The sequence below is a fragment of the Typopeltis vanoorti genome, chromosome 6 (assembly GCF_054136105.1).
Source record: "Typopeltis vanoorti isolate ZY-2024b chromosome 6, IOZ_Tvanoo_1.0, whole genome shotgun sequence".
In the NCBI taxonomy this organism is placed as follows: domain Eukaryota; kingdom Metazoa; phylum Arthropoda; class Arachnida; order Uropygi; family Thelyphonidae; genus Typopeltis; species Typopeltis vanoorti.
The window spans coordinates 39,342,037-39,363,680 of NC_143554.1; the positions used below are offsets into that span (position 1 = coordinate 39,342,037).

The following is a 21,644-nucleotide window of genomic DNA, read 5'->3' on the forward strand; positions in this document are numbered from 1 at the left end:
AGATCTTGGAGAAAGTAGTGAGGGACCGTGTACAGCATTGGGCAGATGAGGATAATGTTATCTGTGAGAATCAACATGGATTTGTGAAAGGACGCTCTTGTTTTAGCAATATGCTAGCCTTTTATAATAAAGTTACAAGAACATTACATGAGGGAAAGGCATATACTGCAATTTTCTTAGACTTGGCGAAGGCATTTGACAGGGTGCCACATGATAAGCTGATATTTAAGTTGCAGCACATGGGTCTGGATGTCAGATTGGTCAACTGGATTCAGGATTGGCTGTCTGATAGGTATCAGAGAGTTGTTTATGGTGGAGCAGTTTCCAGGAGGCAGAGGGTTACAAGTGGGGTCCCACAGGGACCAGTACTAGGACCTATATTGTTTAACCTTTATATCAATGACATAGCCAGTGGATTGCAGGGGGATATTCAGTTGTTTGCAGATGATGCGAAGCTGGGAAGGATTATTAGTAATAGTGCAGATGTGGTAGCCCTGCAAGAGGATTTACATAAGCTAGATAGATGGGCAAATGAATGGGGGTGTCAGTTTAATGCAGCAAAATGTAAGGTCTTGAGGTTTGGGAAACATCGATGGGATGCTGCATACTCTATGGGAGGAGTTATACTGGAGGAAGTAGGGGAGACAAGAGATCTGGGGTTGATGATTGATAGAAACCTGAAGTTTAGGGGACATATTGCAAAGGTGGTGAAGGTAACACAGAGGATTGCTGCTATTATGAGAAGGACACTGACCTGCAGAGATAAGAGGGTTATCATTCCGTTGTATAAATCTCTGATCAGACCACACTTGGACTATTGTTCTCAGATTTGGTCCCCAGGATTTGAAGGGGATAAATTAACTGTGGAAAGAGTACAGAGGTGGATAACAAAGACAGTTTCAGGACTGTACAAGGATAGTTATGAGGATCGGCTGAGAGAATGTGGACTGCAGAGTTTGGATAGAAGAAGGAGAGGTGATATGATTGAGACTTTTAAACTGTTGAGAGGTGGTTACAGGGTTGACACTGGGGAGTTCTTTCGCTTGGTTGATCAGCGGGAAGGAGTGATGACAATCAGTTACGAAAGGAAACTGTGAGCAAGAGGATAAGGAGTGGTTTCTTTGTGTGGAGGGTGGTTGAGCAGTGGAATGCATTGCCTGATGGCGTGGTGGGAGCGAGAACGGTCAGCGAGTTTAAAGAGTGGTATGATGGACTTTGTGTTTCTCAGGGGGGGGGACCTCCCCTCAGTGAGTCTTGACAGACTTTATGTCTTAGGAAGGACCTCCCTCGATGAGTCTTTTGACTCCTTGGAGGCCTGAATAATAATAATAATAATAATAATAATAATTTGAGCATTTCTGGTCATTATCATCTACTCCAGCTGCCTTTCCACATTTCAAGTATGGATATGTATTCCTGTTCCTATTCAGCATTTGCTACCACCACACTAACACTGCTTGTGTTATTTGGCAATTTTTCAAAGTAATCATTCCAAACAACTAGAATATCTTTATCTTCAGTTTTCATGTCACCTTTATCATCTCCGGTTCCTTAACAGTACTCTTTCTTCAATTTTTGAGCTTTTTCAATACCCTCCAGAATATTTTGTCACCGTCTGATATATTTTTTTTTTTCTTACAAAAGTCTTCCCATAACTTTTTGTTTAGCTAGTTTTACACAGTGCTTTGCTTCTTACTTTTTTTTTTTTTTTTTCCCTGTATTCTCTAAGAGCACAAGCTGGCTTACTTGCCAGGAACATTCAATATGCTTTCTTCTTTTCTTGACTGCCTCTGACTTCCTGAATCCACCATGGAGTTCTGATTTTTCTATCCTTGCAGACAACCTCAATACATGCCTCTCACTGAATTTCCAAGGTTTGGTTCCTGTTCTCAAACTCTTTCATTTTTTCTTGAATAATGTTTGTGTATTTTAGTCTACAGTTCACATCTGAGAGCTGCTTAACACTGATTCGTTTTAAAAAAAAATTTCTTACACACTTCTTTTCAATATGAAATTCAATTTTATTTTGCTCAAAACTAAATGGTGATCACTTCCAATTTCAAATTACCTGTATACTTTTTGTGTCCTGAAACATACGGAAAACATTGCTATTAACAAAATCAATGAGACTTCTTATTTCTTGCATCTGCTGTCCATGCTAGTGTTAGTAATTACCAGTCCATGTCCTGAACAGAAATGCAACAGATACTTACAATTATTATTAACTTTGATGGCTTTCCTGCGGCTAGACTTTGGAAGTTGCCGTTGAAGATTCTTGAAGACTTGTTGGACATTCTCCTTTCCAGTAAAGCAATAGCAATACCACCATATCTATGCGTCATCTTTTCTCAAAATTTTCCCCAAATATTTCTGTATGACTTTTAATCATTTTCTGCTCTACTGTTTAGATCTCCAACAAGAACCACCTTTTCCTTTTCCATTGTGTTAGCTGCCTTCTCTAATGCATTGAAAAATTCCTTGGTTTCTTCCTTAGTAGAACCTTCTTTGGCACTATAGGCACAAATAAGTCTAATTGTCCAGTCCCCCCTGTTCTGATATCTGCCCATTTCACTACTTCGTACTGCTGCCATTCAAGAAGATTATCCTTGTATTTAGTGCTGAATACTATAGCTAGTCATTATTTTCCCTGATTGTTATTGCCTGAATATAATATTTTTTATTTGTTGCTTAGAACTCACCTGTTTTTCTCTTCCCTGTTTCAGTCATACCTACGAGTATATTGTGTTGATCTGGTAAGAACCAGATCAACATGATAGGTGTGACTAAAACAAATAAGACAGTTGTAATAGTAATGTTAAGGCCATATTGTTATATAGATCAGACATGAAAACTGATATAAAAAAATAGGAAGGTAAATCAAATAATTTAAGAACAAAGTGTTTGCATACAATATTTTGGCCTCAAGATATAAAAATTCTATGAATTACATAAATGGACTGAGCAAAAAAGTATTTCCAGTATAATAATAATAATAAAACAGATGAAATGGATTGGGTGTGTATTGAGAATGGACAGCAGAGACAGCCTTGATTCCATGTCAAAGAGTAGCTTTGACATGGAATCAAGGAACAAAGGTAAAGTTTTATTATTTTATTCAGCTAAACACTTAATCAGCCTTATTCTTCCAAAGAGTGAATGACTTACTGGTAGCTAGCTTTATTATAATGAAGATATAAGTGAAAAGCAGATTTTTTGCATTGCAAGTGGTGGATGAGTTGCATGCATGCATTGCCAGAGTGGACAAGTGAGTGTTCAACCTCCCATGATGAGTCTTTGGACTCCAATGCTAATTTCAGCATTGTAATGCCATTGTATATTTAAAAATATTCATTCATTCTTTTGAATATCATGTGTTGTCCTTCTACACTGATGCAACTATGACAGTGACATGCACTAGAGGTGCTGTGTTTTTACCACTTCTTGGTATGTGTGTGTTACAAGGGCCTCTTCACTCTCTTGTGAAGAGGTCTAGTTATACCACCTTTACCACGAGTTGCCCCAGTCCTGAAAATACTTCAGGTGCAAACTTTGTTTGCTTACATTTGGATAAAGGATTAAACCAAATATATAATTGGTAGCATAGCCAAATGAAAAAACTTCCATCAACTATCTCTAATCCAGTCCGCACGGTTAGCCTAGTGGCTTTGCGCTTCGCAGCCCTATGCCTGGGGAAGGAGTGTCCTAGGTTTGATTCCCGTCAACGACATGAGGAGCTTAAGGATCTTCCTCAGCCATAGCCAAGTTAGGTGGTCTTGGGCGTGGACAGAAGTTTTTTTCCGCCAGTTTATCCAGTGTTTTTCATCCCGCAAGCACGCAAACCGGTTTGAGGACACACGGATTACAGTCAGGAATACTGACCCAGCCATACGTCTTATTCGTCAGCCTATAGCGGTTCCGGAGCCCGGATAAAATTTGGGGGGACTAGATGGTACCGTGAACTCCCGTAAAAAGGGGGAACGCAGTATCATCACATGAAATTTATTTATTTATCTCTAATCTAGAGAATTTTAATAATAAGGTTGTGACACCTTTTGGCAACTGGTATATGATGATATGACTTCTGCATTACTTCCACCTTAGTATCACCACTTCTGGGTCTGGCTCCCACTGAAGAGACCTCAATAAAGGTCGAAACCGGTCTGGGTGGTTACTCTTTCCATAATGCATAGCATTATATAGCATTATACATACCCATAAGGATATGTGCATTGCATTGTGGGATACTAAGGCAAGTGATCAGAACTTATACCACCTTTACCAAGAGTTGCTCCAGTCCTGAAAATACTTCAGGCGCAAACTTTGTTTGCTTACACTTGGATAAAGGATTAAACCAAATATATAATTGGTATCATAGCCAAGTGAAAAACTTCCATTAAACGTGTCATGAAATTCAGCAAATAAATAATTTTGAGACAGAGTTTTGATGTTATCAGTTAATAAATACACTTCAATATAATGAATTTTTGAACTGCATGTCAGTCATTCACAATATTGAACTAAAAATATATTGTTATAGGATTGGCCTTTTTTAATTGTTTCCCTTTTATTTATTACACACCACCTCCATGGAGTCTTACATGACTTATTGTATATAGGAGACCACTCCTATATACAATACCATCTACTTGATACTAAATACATTATATAATCCACAATATGTACCACATCTAACATGCTATGCTAATTGTGTGTGTTCTCTTAGTTTCACTATTGGTGGGTGAAAAATCCTGCTACCTCCATACGAGATGGAAGGTGGTCAGTTACCCACCATCAATTGAAGGTGGGTAACTCACCTTCAATTGATAAAATCCATATAAAGATTCCTTGCATTACAATAAGAAACCAGGTCTCTCCCATTATTCTTCCAACTGTGCTATAAAGGTATAGTATTAGACTATCACAGCATACTAGTTCAGTGTGTTTGTATGCCCTACTGTAATACAGTGGATGTGTTCATAAAAACAGAATGTTGAATGAAGCAAAATTTCATTTAATTTCAGACAAATTATCAAGAATAAATTCCTATAGATAATTCTATTACAGCAAAAGTGGTGTCCTAATTTAACAGGACAATGCTAAATTAGCATACCACTTTTGCTGTAATAAAACTGTATGAATTTATTCTCTGATAATGTTATAAATAGAATACAGCTTTGATGTAGTTTTTTTTTTTTTTTTTTTCCACTGGAGGTCAGGCCAGTAGAATAATAGTTGATCAAATCATTGTCTTTTTGGCATACTGTTTGAAATGTAATATAGCTTGTCTCTATATAGATATGTGTACTCCACATGATGACCTTAATACGAAGGTCGAACCATTGGGAAATTAAAGTAATTATTTCTAACACAGTTGTAATCTCCATAATTTGTCTGAAATGAATGCTGATTACTGTGTAACACTAAAGGAAATTAAATCAAAAGTTAAGATAGGTTAACATATCTTCAGTGGTGTGCTTGGTATAAAACAAAAATTTCTTCAGCCCCAGAAAAACACAATTTACGCTTGCAATAGAGATATCAAAGATTAGGAGCTACATACAAAATGTCCTTTTAGCCAAAATATAATCAATGAAATGTAGTCTATTTAAACATTTATTGTATTGTTTGAATATAAAGTAAAACCATATTTATTCAAACAAAGTTTTTGTTTGAATAAAGTAAACCATACAAACCTTAGCTTCAAAGAAATCTTTTGCTCCTCCAACTCCAGTTTTGTCAACATCTATTTCTGTCAGTGATGCTAGCTGCTGCAAACCACTATTTGCATCAAGCTCTCCTGCTTGTGCCTTCCGAAATATAAGCAGAAACTATGAAGTATATAAATAATATGATAATATGTAGGTTCTTTATTAATTCAGGTTAAATATTTTAACCAATTGATATTACTGCAATTTTAGAATTAAACTTATCTTATCTGAGCAAAAATAAGTAGAAATTACTAATGAAAAAGAGTACATTATATTATATATATATATAGCTGCACAAACATGTTCCAAATACTTTCCCACTTACACCATAAAATTCCATCACATCAGCACCAAAATCTAAATCAACATGGCTGTATATTTGCCTTAATTTTGTACTGTCTGACAAATCTGTGAAGTCTTGTTCTGATATGCTAATTAAAATTACTAGCAAATTATTAGCCTGCTAATTTGGATTATATAAAAAAGGCTTCACACATGAAGTTTTCTTATATGATCCAAACCTAAACAAGAATGATTTGATGTTCATCTTGAGGATATGAAAAGTCATTGTCCATAATAGGAATTATTTTTAATTATTTCAAATATCTACGACTCGTGCTGTACTGGCCTGGAGACATGTTCCTTTTACAAGTTAACTTTTATGTTAGCTCATGCTTTTTTTTTTTTTCATTGAAGAAACATCTCAAAAAGCCTTAATAGTAGAAAGGTACATTTGATAAAATATTGCAATAGTGAATCTCAGTGGTCTAAGGGATGGTTATAGTTACCTAATTTCCTGGCAGATCCATAAATCTTGATAAAGTGGGCATCACAGTCACAAGAAAGCAACCTGATGCTTCTTGTGCTGTGAAATTCGTTCAGATACAGAGTGGATCTAAATCTGGCTTAGAGATGGTCCATATATGTGCATATGCATGTGCATGCACACACAAATAAAAGTGACCTTTTGATGAAAAAAAAAAGTAAATTACTTAACTTGGCTGTTAACATCTAAGTAAGTTACTTAGCTGCTACAGGCCATTAAGCCTAACAGGAAAATGAGTTTGCAGAATATGTACTGGCCTCTCCTACTTCTGCTCATGTCATCACACAATATTATCCACAAAAGTACTCCCATAAGCTGTATGAAGAAAGCACTTGCATCATCAAAATGAGTTCAGAAAGTTAAGTATGTATGGTGATTACCAATAAGAATATCACCGCTCAGTCTTTAGTGGTTCTAACAGCAAACATACCCACCTTTATACCCAATGGAACGGTTTGGAGAAACTCAGAAATACCGTTGATATATATATTTTTTTTATTTTTATTTATAATCATGACAAGCCCTATAAAACTCAAAAGAGCTGTCATGCTCATCTAGAGTAGGCTTTTACAGACATGCCCAAGGTGGATTCGAACCACAACGTGATGACTGGAGAGTAAGTATGCTGGCCAACAAGATTTCCTGGGCATAAGTCTGGCATCAACTACTATACCATACTATGGTTTTGCCAATTTCCTCTACCTTCCTACTTCAGATTTTCTTACTAATTCTGGCATATTCCAGGGCTGTGTACTTTCACCTATGTTCTTGCTTCTATACATAAATGAACTTTTCCCACTGATTTCAAATCAGTAATTTGGCAAATTGAGCAGTGCTCAAATATTCCCAGCTTCAACATCTTCTTGCCATTATTCAGTCAACTGAGGACAACATTATTAATTGTTGCAATACTACCAAAATACATTTCCATGTTATTTCTAACAAGAAATAACAGGGAATTTGATTATATGAAGAAAGTATTTTATTTTGCACATTTGGGGCAATGCACCAGAAGCTTCCTAAAATTCTTGATACAATACAGAGAAGAGCAATCCAGTTAATAGTTCCTCCCTGCCTCTCTCAATGACTCAGTCCATTTTCTTATTGATTTTTATGGTGTTGCTCTGCAGAAATAAAGTAGTAAAATGGTCCCACCATCCTTCGGCAGTTGGACATGCAAAAACATGCACAATTACTGATTAATATCTGTTCATAATCCAGCTACCAACTTCTTTCTTTTCATTTTGTCCACCTGTATTTGGGACTGGTTTTTCTTGCATGGTTTTATCCCAGAACTATGGGCTTCAGTTTTCAAGAAAAAAAAAAAAACTTTCTTCTCAACCATATATATATATATATATATAGTATAGGTTCTGCAACCTCTTGTATGTGGGAATTAACAGTATAAAAAAAGGAACATTCTGTAATAAGAAATCTCATTTTCTTTCCCTTCAATGAAGATTAGTGTCAGTTTGAACATGATGCTGGAATCAGTGGTGTAGCTAGAGCTTTGGCCGCCTGGGGCGGTCCCTAATTTTGCCACCCCTCTCAATACACACTAGCTATGCCACTGGCTGGAATGCAGCATATTGCCTAGAAGAATGGTTACTCCATGTATAGGTCTGTTTTTCTTGTCCTCAAATAATAGTAAAATCTGGAAAGGCAGGGTAATCGTATATGTGCACACGCACGTACACGAGATACCCATAACAAGGGTTTATGTTTCTCAAGAAGGATCTTGATATCGATATTTTGGAAGAACTTGAGATTTTCATTGTAGGAATTGAGTTATTTTTTCTGTCTTGTAGATTTATCTCATATGGAGTGCCTGGGACGTTTATCCATTTTTCTTATTTTTCATTTGTGAAAATACTTAATACTTTAGCTATTCATTTTCTCTCCTTTCAGTGGATACAGAAATAGCCATAGTCTACTTAATTGATAGATTACACACACACACACACACACACACACACACACACACACACACACACACACACACACACACACACACACACACACACACACACACACACACACAGAGAGAGAAAGAAAGAAAGAAAGAGATGATATCAGATTTTAGGATTAGGAACAATTTCATAAGAATCAAATAAAAATATAGTACTGTTTTGAGGAGACCTTTCTACTAGCTGTTAACATGACAAGCTTTGATCTTTTTTCTCCAGCCATCACTAGCCTGCTTAAGATTATGCTGGCCCTCCTCCTCCCTGGGTAGAACATATTGGTTGCTCTGTAAGAGCAGTCATTCATTTCATAGTCTTTTGCTACCACATCTCGCACAGACAGAGTCATCGCAAACTACTTGAGCATGATGACAGTGTCAGCTTCAAAATGCCACACTGAGCCTGGTATATACAATCTGCATTAATAAATGTTAGAGGTTTGCTGATATTAAACAAAGATAACATTAAGCTGGAATAAAACCATCTATACATATAGGAATATGCCTGATAGCCTGATCTGATACTTCAGAGCTGATATCATTCTGATGTTATGCCCCTGGTAGTGTTCAGCAGATGTTGCACAGAGAAATTACTTTGTTTTTCACTTGATATTTAGAGTCAGCTCAGTTTCTAAATGAAGAACGGTGTTATCTTTCCTATCAAGCATTCACCTGTGCAATGATTGTATGTTTGATAATTCATTTATTTTGTTACTTGGATATTATTTCTTCACCGATTTTTTTGTCATTGTTGAGACTGAAACAAATAAGAGTAATGGATTCATAGTTGGAGTTTTGCAGTCAGTACTAGATCCTTTAACAGCACTTATGAGCCTTAGACTAACTGAACTTAGACTAACTCTTATAAGCAATTCAAACAAACCAAGTGATCCAGATTAAGATATCTAAAATCTTTCATCTTGTTGTAGGAGGGGAACACTGCATATGCAATACCAAGATAAGGAAATGTAGGAAGTAGCAGGAAAGCAAAGATAATTTAAAAAAAAAAAAAAAAAAAAAAAAAAAAAAAAGAAGAAGCCTGTCATTATAGAAGTCTCTGCCAGGAAAATTGTGACTCACAAAGAGAGAGGTGTGTGTGTGCGTGCATGCGCGCGCACGCACACACTGTGAAAAGAGTTGAATGATTTAAACCGAGAGTTAGGTAAAAGGGGGTTTAATAGTAAAACATGACTAGTTTCAGCTTATAACAGCCTTCATCAGGTGATATTATAAAAGAAAAAACATATATATATGTTAAAGATACCGAGTAATTTTATAACCTTGGTTTTAATCCTTTTTCCCAAGTAAACAAACAGACAAGTAAGTCAAGTTTGTGCCTGAACTGTGGTTCAAGACTTATGGTGGTGGTGCAACACCAAGGCAACTCGTGGTAAAAATGGATTAAGTTCTGATCACTTTCCTTAATATTTCCCATAAATGTAAAACACATCTCCTGGGAGATGTATGATGTTATACATTATGGGTGGGGGTCACTACCCAGACCGGTTTCAACCTTTACTGAGGTCTCATCAGTGAGTAGGCAGACCCTGAAATGCCAAGGTTTAAGTAATACAGAGCTTATCAATTTTACCTATGCAAGTTGCCACAAGGTGCTTTGAACTTATTAATTAAGAATCTCCAGATGAGAAAAGTTTTTTACCTTGGGGATAATATATGTTAAAGATACCAAGTAATTTTATAACCTTGGTTTTAATTCTTTTTTCCAAGTAAGCAAACAGACAAGTAAGTCAAGTTTGCACCTGAACGTGGTTCAAGACATATGGTGGTGGTGGTGGTGCAACACCAAGGCAACTCGTGGTAAAGATGGATTAGGTTCTGATCACTTTCCTTAGTATTTCCCATAATCCATCTTTACCACGAGTTGCCTTGGTGTTGCACCACCACCATAAGTCTTGAACCATGTTCAGACGCAAACTTGACTTATGTGGGAAAAAGGATTAAAACCAAGGTTATAAAATTATTTGGTATCTTTAACATATATTATACCCAAGGTAAAAAACTTTTCATATATATATATATATATATATATATATATATATATATGAGCCAGAGGTTGAAAATTGAAGTGAAGATGAAATGAAAACGAAGTGAAAGAGCTACATGGAAAGAAAGAGGAAAAGCTAAGTCAGAGTAGGCTTAAGTTTGCTCATGTGAATATTGATTAACTACTACTTATGCCAGAATTTTTCCCACTTGATTATACTATAAATTAAAGGTGCCAAGAAATTATATTCTTGGTTTAATCCTTTATCCAAGTGTAAGCAAACAAACTTTGCACGTAAAGTAATTTTATTTTATGTGCAAACTTTTATTATAGAGGCTAATGACTTCACATCACTTGCCTTAGATAGCATTATACATGTCCATAAGGATATGTGCTTTGCATTAAGGGATACTAAGGCAATGTGATGTGAAGTTATTAGCCTCTATATAAGAGTTGTCCCGGTCGTGAAATTACTTCACGTGCAATACAAAAAGATAGAAACAGTGTGTGTGTGTGTGTGTGTGTGTGTGTGTGTGTGTGTGTGTGTGTAATACACCTGGAATGATTCTGTAAGAAAGGAGTCAATTAACCAAACTGTTCTCTTCTGGACAGGATAAAGGATTTTCTTAAAAATAAAGTGATGCCCTTTAAATATGAGAAGTAAGGCATATTTAGGTTATGTAATTTTCTAGTGTTTTTAGTGATGTCACATCAGCTTTAGTGAAAATGACGTAGTGGTACATATTTTTTATATTTTGTTTGCAATAGAAGTGAAAGAGTATATGTATATAAGATTTTGAAACACCTAAATGCAGATACTAAAGAACACATAAAATTAAACACCAAACTGAAATTAGAAGAATTTCTACACAGAATCGTGGACAGATAAATATTTAAAAAATAAGATAACTGGCAAACATTTAATGAAAATGAAAAAGAAATAACTGAAGAAGAATTAGAAATCAGCCTGAAAGAAACAAGAAACAGAAAATCATCTGGAGAAGATAAGCTATGTTCAGAACTATATAAATATGCAGGAACAAGATTCAAAGAAAGACTCCTATTATTTTTAAATAAAATTTATACAACTGATAACCCTCCCAATAGAATGGAAAAAAGCAATTGTGATTCTTATCTTCAAAAAAGGTAACAGAGATGACCCTAAAAACTATAGAGGCATAAGTATACTAAATTCCTGTTACAAAATATATAGCCAGAAAGCCTGAACAGAGGGACAAATTCCCGATGGTTGGAGTAGAGCTCTCATAGTACCCATATATAAAAAGGGAAATAAAACTGCATATGAGAATTACAGAGGTATTTCCCTACTGAGTGTTCCTGGCAAGATATATGCAAGTATGCTTGAGAAACGGTTGAGAAGAATTGTAGAAAAGCTTGGTGAAGAACAAGCTGGATTCTGGCCAAATAGAGGCTGTCAGGATCAGATCTTCACTTTACAACAAATAGTGGAGAAATCATGGGAATATAACAAAGATCTCTATTTGAGTTTTGTAGATCTGGAAAAGGCATATGATAAGGTGCCAAGAGAGAAGCTATTCAATACGCTACAGTTATATGGTGTCAATGGAGCATTATATCAAGCAATACTTAGTCTTTATTTGAGTTGTAAGTCAGCAGTTAGAATTGAAGGAAGTACGGGAAGATGGTTTAATGTTAAATCTGGTGTGAGACAAGGATGTACATTATCCCCTCTGTTATTCATTATCTATATGGATCACATTATGAAGGAAAGTGGTATTAAACATGATATCAAAATTGGAGATGTTAATGTCAACTCTTTGCTTTATGCAGACGATGTTATACTTATCAATAAATCCACTATGTGTCTGCAAGATTCCTTGACTAAATTGAATAACTGTTGTAATAGATATGGTATGAAGGTCAGCAATATAAAGACAATGAAAATAGGCAGAATCGTTGAAAAATGTCAACTGCATTGTGAACGGAGAACCTGTGGAACAAGTAAAACATTTCACCTACTTAGGCATGATTTTTAGTGAAGAATTTAAATTAAATATGGAAATAGACAAGAATCAATAAAGCTGGTATAGTAGGAAGTCAACTGAATAAATTCATATGGAATAAGAGAGAAATTAGTCGGAACACTAAATTAACTGTATACAAGACGGTGTTCAAACCAGTTTTAACTTATGGATCTGAGAGCTGGGTCAGAAGTAAAACACTTCTGACCCAGCTCTCAGATATGACCACAGATATGAGAGTCCTGAGAAAGATTAGAGGTGTAAACAGATGGCATCAATGGCAATATCATATTAAAGAGGATATTAGGAAAGAACTTGACATTGTCAGTATACAGGAATGCGTTAGCAGAGCTAATCTCAGGTGGTATGGTCTAAACAGAATGGGTTAGAAAAGATTGGCAAAACAAGTGTTCTCTGCCAGGTTGGCAGGAAAACGACCCAGAGGAAGACCAAGATATAGATGGATTGATACTGTAAAGTGCCTTAGACAATAGAAATATAAGATCTGATAATGTTGGAGTCTTGGCAAGTAACAGACTGATCTGGAGGAAAATTGTAGATAGGAAGTTAGTAATGATGCAAATTTTTCATGTAGTACTATCATATCCTGTACCCCCCCCCCTTGAGGGTACATGGCAAGAATTTGATGATGATGATGAAATATATAGCAGAATATTAAATAGCAAACTAATGAAATTTTCCGAAAACTTTATTTTAGAAGTACAGAATGGATTTAGAAAAGGACGATCATGTATAGACCCAGCCTTTTGCCTAAAATTAATAATAGAGAAAAGAAAATACAATTTAGAAACACATATTGCATTTATTGACTTTGAAAAAGCATTTGACAAAGTTAAAAGAAGCATTTTATTTAACATATTAAAAGAAAGACAAATACCAAATAATATCCTAAAAGCTATCATAAGTATATATGAAAATAATCTAATACAAATAAGATTAAATCATGAGCTATCATATACGAGAGAGAGAAACCAAGGGGTCCGACAGGGATGCCACCTCTGAGCAACTCTCTTTAATATTTACCTAAATGAAATAATAATAAAATGGAATAAAAATTTCCATCAAGGTATTAAACTTTCTCCTACTGTGAACTTTTAAACACTCTCCTTTTTGCTGACAACCAAATAATAATTACAAATTCTGAAGACAGAAAGCTATTTTAGATCTAAATGAGATAGCCAACGATTATGGTATGATAATATCAACAAAAAAATCAAAAAAAACTATGGCCTTTAAAGGACAAGATCCAGTAAGAACTAAAATAGTAATAGATAACAAGATCTTAGAACAGGTGAATTCATTTAACTACCTAGGATGTATGATTACATATGAAAATGAAAAAGATAGACACCTAAAAATTACAAAATATTTAAAAATAATAGGTGTAATTAACTCTATATTTAAACCAAACCTAGTTCAAAAACAAACCAGACTAAAAGTACAGTAATCCCTTGATTAATGCGTCATTTTTTTTTCAATACCCAAATTCGATTAGTGCGCATCTAAAATTTGATTAGTGTGCCTATATACATCTTAAAAATAAATGTTACAGATTTTAAAAATGTTCTATCTATAAATTTTTTATGGCTAACTATTTTAAAAAATCACTCTCCAGAATGAAATAATTTAGTTACTGATTTAAAACATTTTACAAATGTTATTTTTAATGGCATACTACACTACTCCCATGTATGCTATGTATACTATGTTCCAAAGTTTTATCGCCAAAATTTATGTCGTCTGCTAATTACATAGCATTTTCCTGATCATATCTCGCACCTCCTTTGCAATTCTTTTCCTTACATTTTTTTTTATTTTAAAGTATTTTTCCAACCTTTCATCATGAGTAAAAGGATTAGTGAGCAAAAAAGTGAAAGTGTGACAATGATTCAAAAAGTAATCTCATTGGAAGAAAAAATTGAAATAATAAAGAAAGTGAATAAGGCAAGTCCAGAGAAAAGATAAGACAAGAACACAAAAATGGGTGAATTAATTATAAGAGCAATTTTAAGCAAAGGTGCTGAATACAAAGTATTATAATGATTGAATTAGAGAGACTTCTTTGTACACAGATCGAAGATTGTAACCAAAAAAAACGGATCCTGTTAAGAACTGACCTTATTAAATCAAAAGCATTAGGTCTCTTCACAACCTTGAAAGAAAGGGCTATCAATGATGGAAAAGAAGAATTCCATGTTAGTGCTGGGTGGTTTGAGAAATAGCCTACATAATGTTCTAATTGCGAAGCTGTAAGTGCCGATAAGGAGGTGGCCACAAATTATCCAGAGATTTAAAGAAAATTGTATAAGAAGGGGCTATTGTGACCAACAAATATTTAATGTTGATGAAACTGGCCTTTTTTTGGAAGCCAATGCCTTCCAAATCTTTTCTGGCTAAATCAGAGAAATCTCAGCCTGGTTATAAAGTCGCAAAGTCGAATGAAATTACTGCTAGCAATATGCTAGCAGTAATTTCTAAAATCATTTGGAATGATTTTAGAGGCTTTTCAAATGAATCTAAGTTAATTAAATCTCATTCTGAGAAAGTGAGTGATTCCAACCTGCTAAATTTAGATGCACAGCAGGAAAATCATGAAGAATACGAAGAAAATTTAATCACTAACAAGCCCAAAGAAATTTCACAGAAACAAATTTAAAATTTTTTCGTGCAACTGAAATTTTAAGTAGCAATGCTTAGAGACTGGCCCTTGTGAACAGATAAACAGGAAAATTTGCAGAAGAGGCAGTTCTATGAAAAAAAGAAACAGAATGCCCGACAGAATAATAGACTTATATTTTGAATATGTTTTATTGTCTTTCAGCTTCATAGTTTTCCTTTAACTAGGCCCTGAGACATACCCTAATTCTTTTATAAAAAAAATCAAGAGCAAAAAAAGAAATTTGAAGAACGAATTAAACTTTTTCCATAGGTTATTATACTCGATTAGTGCATTTTTGATTAATGCGCCTGTTTTAAAGAACGCATAAAGCGCACTAATCGAGGGATTGTTGTGTACAATACATTAGCCCTAACAGTCTTACTGTATGGAAGTGAAATCTGGACAATAAAACAAAAAGATAAACGAAGATTAATAACAGCAGAAATGAAGTTTATGAGAAAAACTGCAAAGTATACTCTATTTGATCGCAAAAGAAATGAAGCAATTATGAAAGAATTAAACCAAGAATCAGTAATATAAAAAATTTAAAAATATAAACATAAATGGATGGAACATGTTCAAAGAATGAAAACAGAAAGATTACTAAAACAAGCCATTAGGAAAAAGAAAACCAGGATGGCCTCTTAAAAGATTCACGATGACTTCTAAGGCCGGAACAGGCCACGCTAGGCCTAAATCCTTGGTATGCATGATGATGAAACGTGAAAGATTTTTTTTCTGTTTATATGATAATGTGAAATTATAAAAGAGAACAAGCAAGGACCCTGGAAAGTGTCAAGAGAATGATGAGCAAGAGTGAGAAAATTAATGTCAAACAATTCTAAGCTCTGGTAGGACTTAGAGTGGATCTCCTGCACTGTAACTCTTGACTTTGCATGGAAGTCATATGACAATTGTAATTCAATAAAATACTTCAGTGTATATATATAAGTTTTATCTTTCAAAAAATTTAGTGTCATCAATCTCTGCTGTAATATAAAGTTATTTAATTCCATGAAGTTGAATAATTCAGGCATCTAGATAAGAAGATTACCTCTCGGAAGCTGATCTTGCTGTCCTTATCTTCATCCACTTCTCTAATCATTTCTTTAAGAGTGAGGTGAGTCTGTGGAGCTCCCAAAATTTCCATCATTCTTTTTAATTCTTCCGAATCAATATAATTATCTCTTCCTACATCAAATCTGTAGTTAACAAAGAGAAAACTTACAATAGGTCATTAATATTAAAAAAAAAAAAAAAAAAGTGAAATACCTTCTAACTCAAAATTTAACAGTAGTTCAGAGAAATGTTGAAAACAGAGTTCTAAGAATGCTTGTATCTGCTTGTAGGCCTTTTTTTAATTTCTAGAATGTTTTATTTCCACTATTACTGAAATTCACCTTAGTTTCTCTTGTTTTTGTTTAAAGGAAAAAAAATGATATCTAAGAGATGCCAGTTTCTTCAGATTGTCAGGATAATTAAATGACTTATTTAGTTACTGAAAAAGAGAACCAAAAAGCTTCACTTTGGCGATGCAAAATTATTCAAATTAAGTGGATATTGAATCGAACATTATTTCAAAGCCGAACAGAGAAACTAAGAAATTTCTATATTTGCCTTGAAACAAGAGTTTCATGGCAAATATAGAAACTATAAAAGTTTCGGAGGATCCAAGTGTAAGCAAACCTTTCATGACAGGGGCAACTCGTAGTAAAGGTGGAGTAAGCTCTGATCACTATCCTTAGTATTTTGACGAGACCTCAAAAAAGTTCAAAGCCGGTCTGGATAGTGACCCCCCCCCCCATAATGTATAATATCATACATGTTCGCCGCTAGGAGATGTGTTTTACGTTATGGGAAATACTAAGGATAGTGATCGGAGTTTAATCCACCTTTACTACGAGTTGCCCCCGTCATGAAACGTTTGCTTACGCTTGGATCCACCGAACTTTTATAGTTTCGGTATTCGGCATGAAACTCTTGTAGTTTCTCTATTCGGCTTTGAAATAATATTGGATTCAATATCCACTTAATTTGAATAATTTTGCATCGCCGAAGTGAAGCCTTTTGGCTCTCTTTTTCAGTAATTCTTGGTACCTTTTGTGATGTGACACCTTTTTTAGCAACTCGTATGGTAAAGTATAAGTTTTGCATCACTTCAACCTGAGTATTTACATCTGAGTCTGCTCCCACTGATGAAATCTCAAAAAAGGTCGAAACTGGAGCCAACCGATTCTCAGAGTTCTTCTCAGTGGCAGGGTGAGCCTGTTACTGATGGGAACAATGCCGAGTTTCTGATCCTGCAGGTGGCTCATTATTGGGTGAACCGGGGGATTTTACGAGTTTTTGGAGAGGTATCCCCACACTTAAACATAGGTAAACCGGTCTGGGTAGTGACCCCCTCTTCCATAACGTATAACATCATACATGTCTGCTAGGAGATTTGTTTTACATTATGGGAAATACTAAGGATAGTGATCGAAGCTTACTCCACCTTTACTATGAGTTGCCCCTGTCATGAAAGGTTTGCTTACGCTTGGATCCACCAAAACTTTTATAGTTTCTATATTCGCCATGAAACCCTTGTAGTTTCTCTATTCGGCTTTGAAATAATGTTGGATTCAATGTCTACTTAATTTGAATAACTTATTTAATTAATCAAAAGTATCATGAAACCAAGATTCCTTCACTGTGTCTATAGAGGGGTTCAATTTGGACCCCTCTATAGACACAGTTAAATTATTAACTGAGTTATCAACTCAGTTAATAATTTAAAAACTAAAAAGTTAATTAGCCTTAGACATCTGTTTCTTCCTTTAAACAAACATATGAATGTAAGTATCCATACCAGGTTAAAATCAAAAACTAGGTTCACCTCGTATTTGATTTCTGTGAAATCGCAGAGGTTACCTTCCCAAATATGGAATAGAATTACCTGTTAGAAATAGAGCAAAATTTGTATCAAAAACTATGGACAGATAATCCCACCATGGGCATGGATGTTTGCGATTGTCTGTGAAAATACTCGTGGTGGTGGTAGGCAGTAGATGGCACTGGTGTAGATGATGACAGAGATGGAGAGATGTAGAGCAGGTGCCCTCCCTCGATGAGTCTTAGGACTCCCTGGAGGTGTCGTGTAATAATAACAATCAGATTCTGTAATGATTTGAAATACTATTCAGTAATCCTGCTAACATGAGCTCTCCCCCAAGAAAATTTGGCTTTATCACAAGACATAGCTGTGACTGTACCACTTTTAAAACAACCTTAAGAAAGATGTAGCCATATAGTATGATATTGTTCAGCAGAATTTAATATCCTTGATGCAATGAATACTATATTAATCCAAAAGGCATATAAGCAAGTGTTTTTATTTTTTTAAAAAAAAAGCACTCTTCTCATCTGTGATGAGAGGATTTTTGTTCGACTAGTAAAAAAAAAAAAAAAGAAAAGAAAAGAAATTTTAATTATCAATTTTATTTACATAATGCCAGTTCTGTGGCATGTTTTACATCAAATAGTTTTTTTTTTAACCTTACTTATTGTGCCTGATAATTCTTATATACTGATATCATAGATTTTGTTATGGAAGGATAAGGTATGCATTCATCATTTTCTTTAGAAGGCTCAAACTTGTTACGAGGTAGCCAACTAATTGTGATACTGTAACCTAAAATAGATAACATCATGATCATTGGTAATTAGCTTATTTGAGCCCAAATGAATATGCAGAAAGTTGTAAAGAATTTTTTTTCCCCCAAAATATATAATTTCTTCATATTGCTTCTAAAAATGTAACCTAAATGTTTTGAATGCTTTTTCACTTGAAGCTGTATTATATGACATCATTGGATTTCCAGTGTTTTGAAAATATTCTGAATTCAGAAAACCTACTAATGTAGTTAATGCAACTTGAACAATGCTAAACTTGATGATTTTGAAAAGACTTGTTTAAATGGCAACAAAACTATTTTGAAAGGAGGAGATTAGTTTAATACACTATTTCACAACATAAAGTAGAGACTGCAAACTTTTTTTTTTTTTCAATTTCACTGAATCTCTTATTTTTTTGGACAGAGATATTATTATTATTATTATTATTATCCCAAGACCTCATGGAGCCAAAGCTTCATCTGGGAGGTCCTTTTATCACACACACACACACAGGTCATCATACCATAGCATGATATCACAGGATGAATCACATACCATGATATCACAGGAGTGTAGTCCAAACAGGCTTATTTTGTTGAGGAGCTTTTTCATGATGACTAAAATTTACCTTCCACATTTGATTATAGTGGCAAAGAAGAAACACAAAACACTGTTTTTCATAAATTAAAAATTCAATGCAAATTTGTTAAAACCGAAAACATGTGAAAATGATCATGATCAATAATAAATAAATGTTCTTGATAAAGTCAGTTTTTTTTACTTGTATGTCTCAGATGGATAAGCACACTATATAGCAACTTTTTTTAAGATAATTTGGAAACTGCTCTAGAAACATAATATAGAATGTTTTCAAGCCACTATAGGCCTCCGATAAGAGGGATAGTGGTATCATACACCAGGTAATGAAATTCATCTCCTACCTAAAAATCAAAGAAAGTGGTAACTGCTTCATTTGTAGCTACAAATAGTAAAAATTAACCATAGCATTAACAAAAGCTCATAAATTGACCACATCTGAGACTGAACATGTGGTCAAGACATTGATCAACTATTGTACTCTCCAGGCTGCACTCACTAGTGAGATAACAGCCTGAATTGCTGTGAGCCAACACAATTTTTCAGCCCTGGATATAAGCCTTTATAAACATAGATGCTCAATCATAACTCTACTGAACTTATGTCAAAATTTGAAAGAATTTTACATCTTTATATAGTATGATATCACTATGCTGTATGAGCAGAATATGGCTAATTTTGATGTCAATCATTTCCTGAATGTACCTTCAAGGGAGTGGGGATGGGGGACAAATTTAAGATTTTTTTTTTTTTAGTCATCTTAAGACCAAATTAATATTTATTACCTTTGTTTTATTTCATTTTTTCAAACTTTCTAAGACTATCATTTGGACTACTATTTCAAAACTTTGAATTTTTTTTTTTTTAAACCTAGATGGCTCCATATTAGGACTTTAGTCTTGTGTTACAACAACAACGATACTGGCTTGCTGGGTGAAGCATAAAATGCTTTTTATTTTCCCCTTTATCTGTGTCGAGAAGCTTGATGGGGGGGGGGGGGGTTGTGAGTCTTATGCTTGCACTTTGTGAACTATGGAGTTAGTTCTGTTCTGCTGAAAGCAGGATTGTCTTGAGTCTTTTATGTTTGTGATAGTCATGTTCATTATAACTGGAAGCTTGTCTGATTAGTGGATTGGGATGAGAGTATGCCTTGCTGAAGAACTTTTCTGCATGGTCATGAAGGAGAGAATGGATGTCAGGGGTTCCGGTTTCTCTGTGGAGTTGCGTGTTTCTGATGAACCATGGGGCGTCCAAGATCATCCGCAGGCATTTGTTTTGTATCCTCTGCAGTTTCTGGATGTTAGATTTGGATGTGCAACTCCATGCCGGGGATGCATATGTGATTACTGGACGTATTACCATCTGATAGAGTAACAGCTTGTTGCATTTATCCAATTTGCTGTTGCAATTGATCAGGGAATAGAGTTGGGCTACGGTTCTGGATGTCTTTGTGCCTATGAGCTTGATATGGCTGTTGAAATTTAGCTTTTTGCCTAGCTGTACTCCAAGGTATTTGGTTTCTGTCTGCCATGGTATCTTTTTTCCGAAGAGTTGAATATCATCTTGGATGAAGGCTTTGCGTCTGGTGAATAGTATAGCTGAGCTATTGACGGGGTTTACTTGTATCCTCCAGTCGGAGAACCATTTCTCTAGCTTTGTGATGGTATCCTGGAGATGACTGATTGCCAGGTGTGGGCGGAGAGATCTTGTCATTATGGCTGTGTCGTCAGCATATGGGGCTGTGATGGTAGTCCTCAGGTTCTGTGGAATGTCACCCACGTAGATTGTGAAAAGTAAAGGAGCCAATAGAGATCCCTGTGGTACTCCTGCCAGGATTTGGCACCTAGTTGAGATGGTGCCATTTATTTTTATCTGCATGAATCTGTCAGTGAGGTATGATTCTATTAGACAGGTAAGGTTTGTTGGAATGTTGGCCTGAATGAGTTTGTAGAGTAATCCTTGATGCCATACCTTATTAAAGGCCTTGGCAATATCCAGAAAAACTGCAGCTGTGTGAAGGTTCAAGTTGTATCCTTGAGTGATATGCTCCACTAGTCGGTGTATTTGTTGCACTGTGCTGTGCATACGGCGGAAGCCAAATTGTTTGTTTGGAATTATTCCTAATTGGTCTGATTTTTCTTGTAGTCTTGAAAGGATAATTTTTTCAGCAATCTTTCCTAGGTTGGAAAGCAGGCTTATTGGACAGTA

The 21,644-nt window shown here is 35.1% G+C and overlaps 1 protein-coding gene across 2 annotated transcripts in view; it reads right to left on the minus strand.

The window, feature by feature from the left end:
• Window positions 1-21,644, minus strand: part of Swip-1 (EF-hand domain-containing protein D2 homolog Swip-1) — a 174,977-nt gene that overhangs the window by 19,367 nt on the left and 133,966 nt on the right. For both annotated transcript variants that reach the window (XM_090394764.1, XM_090394762.1), the window contains 2 exons: window positions 16,240-16,387; window positions 5,694-5,828 (listed from right to left, as the gene is read on the minus strand). In XM_090394764.1, coding sequence (XP_090250890.1) covers window positions 5,694-5,828; window positions 16,240-16,387 — 283 coding nt within the window. The remainder of the gene's footprint in view (window positions 1-5,693; window positions 5,829-16,239; window positions 16,388-21,644) is intronic.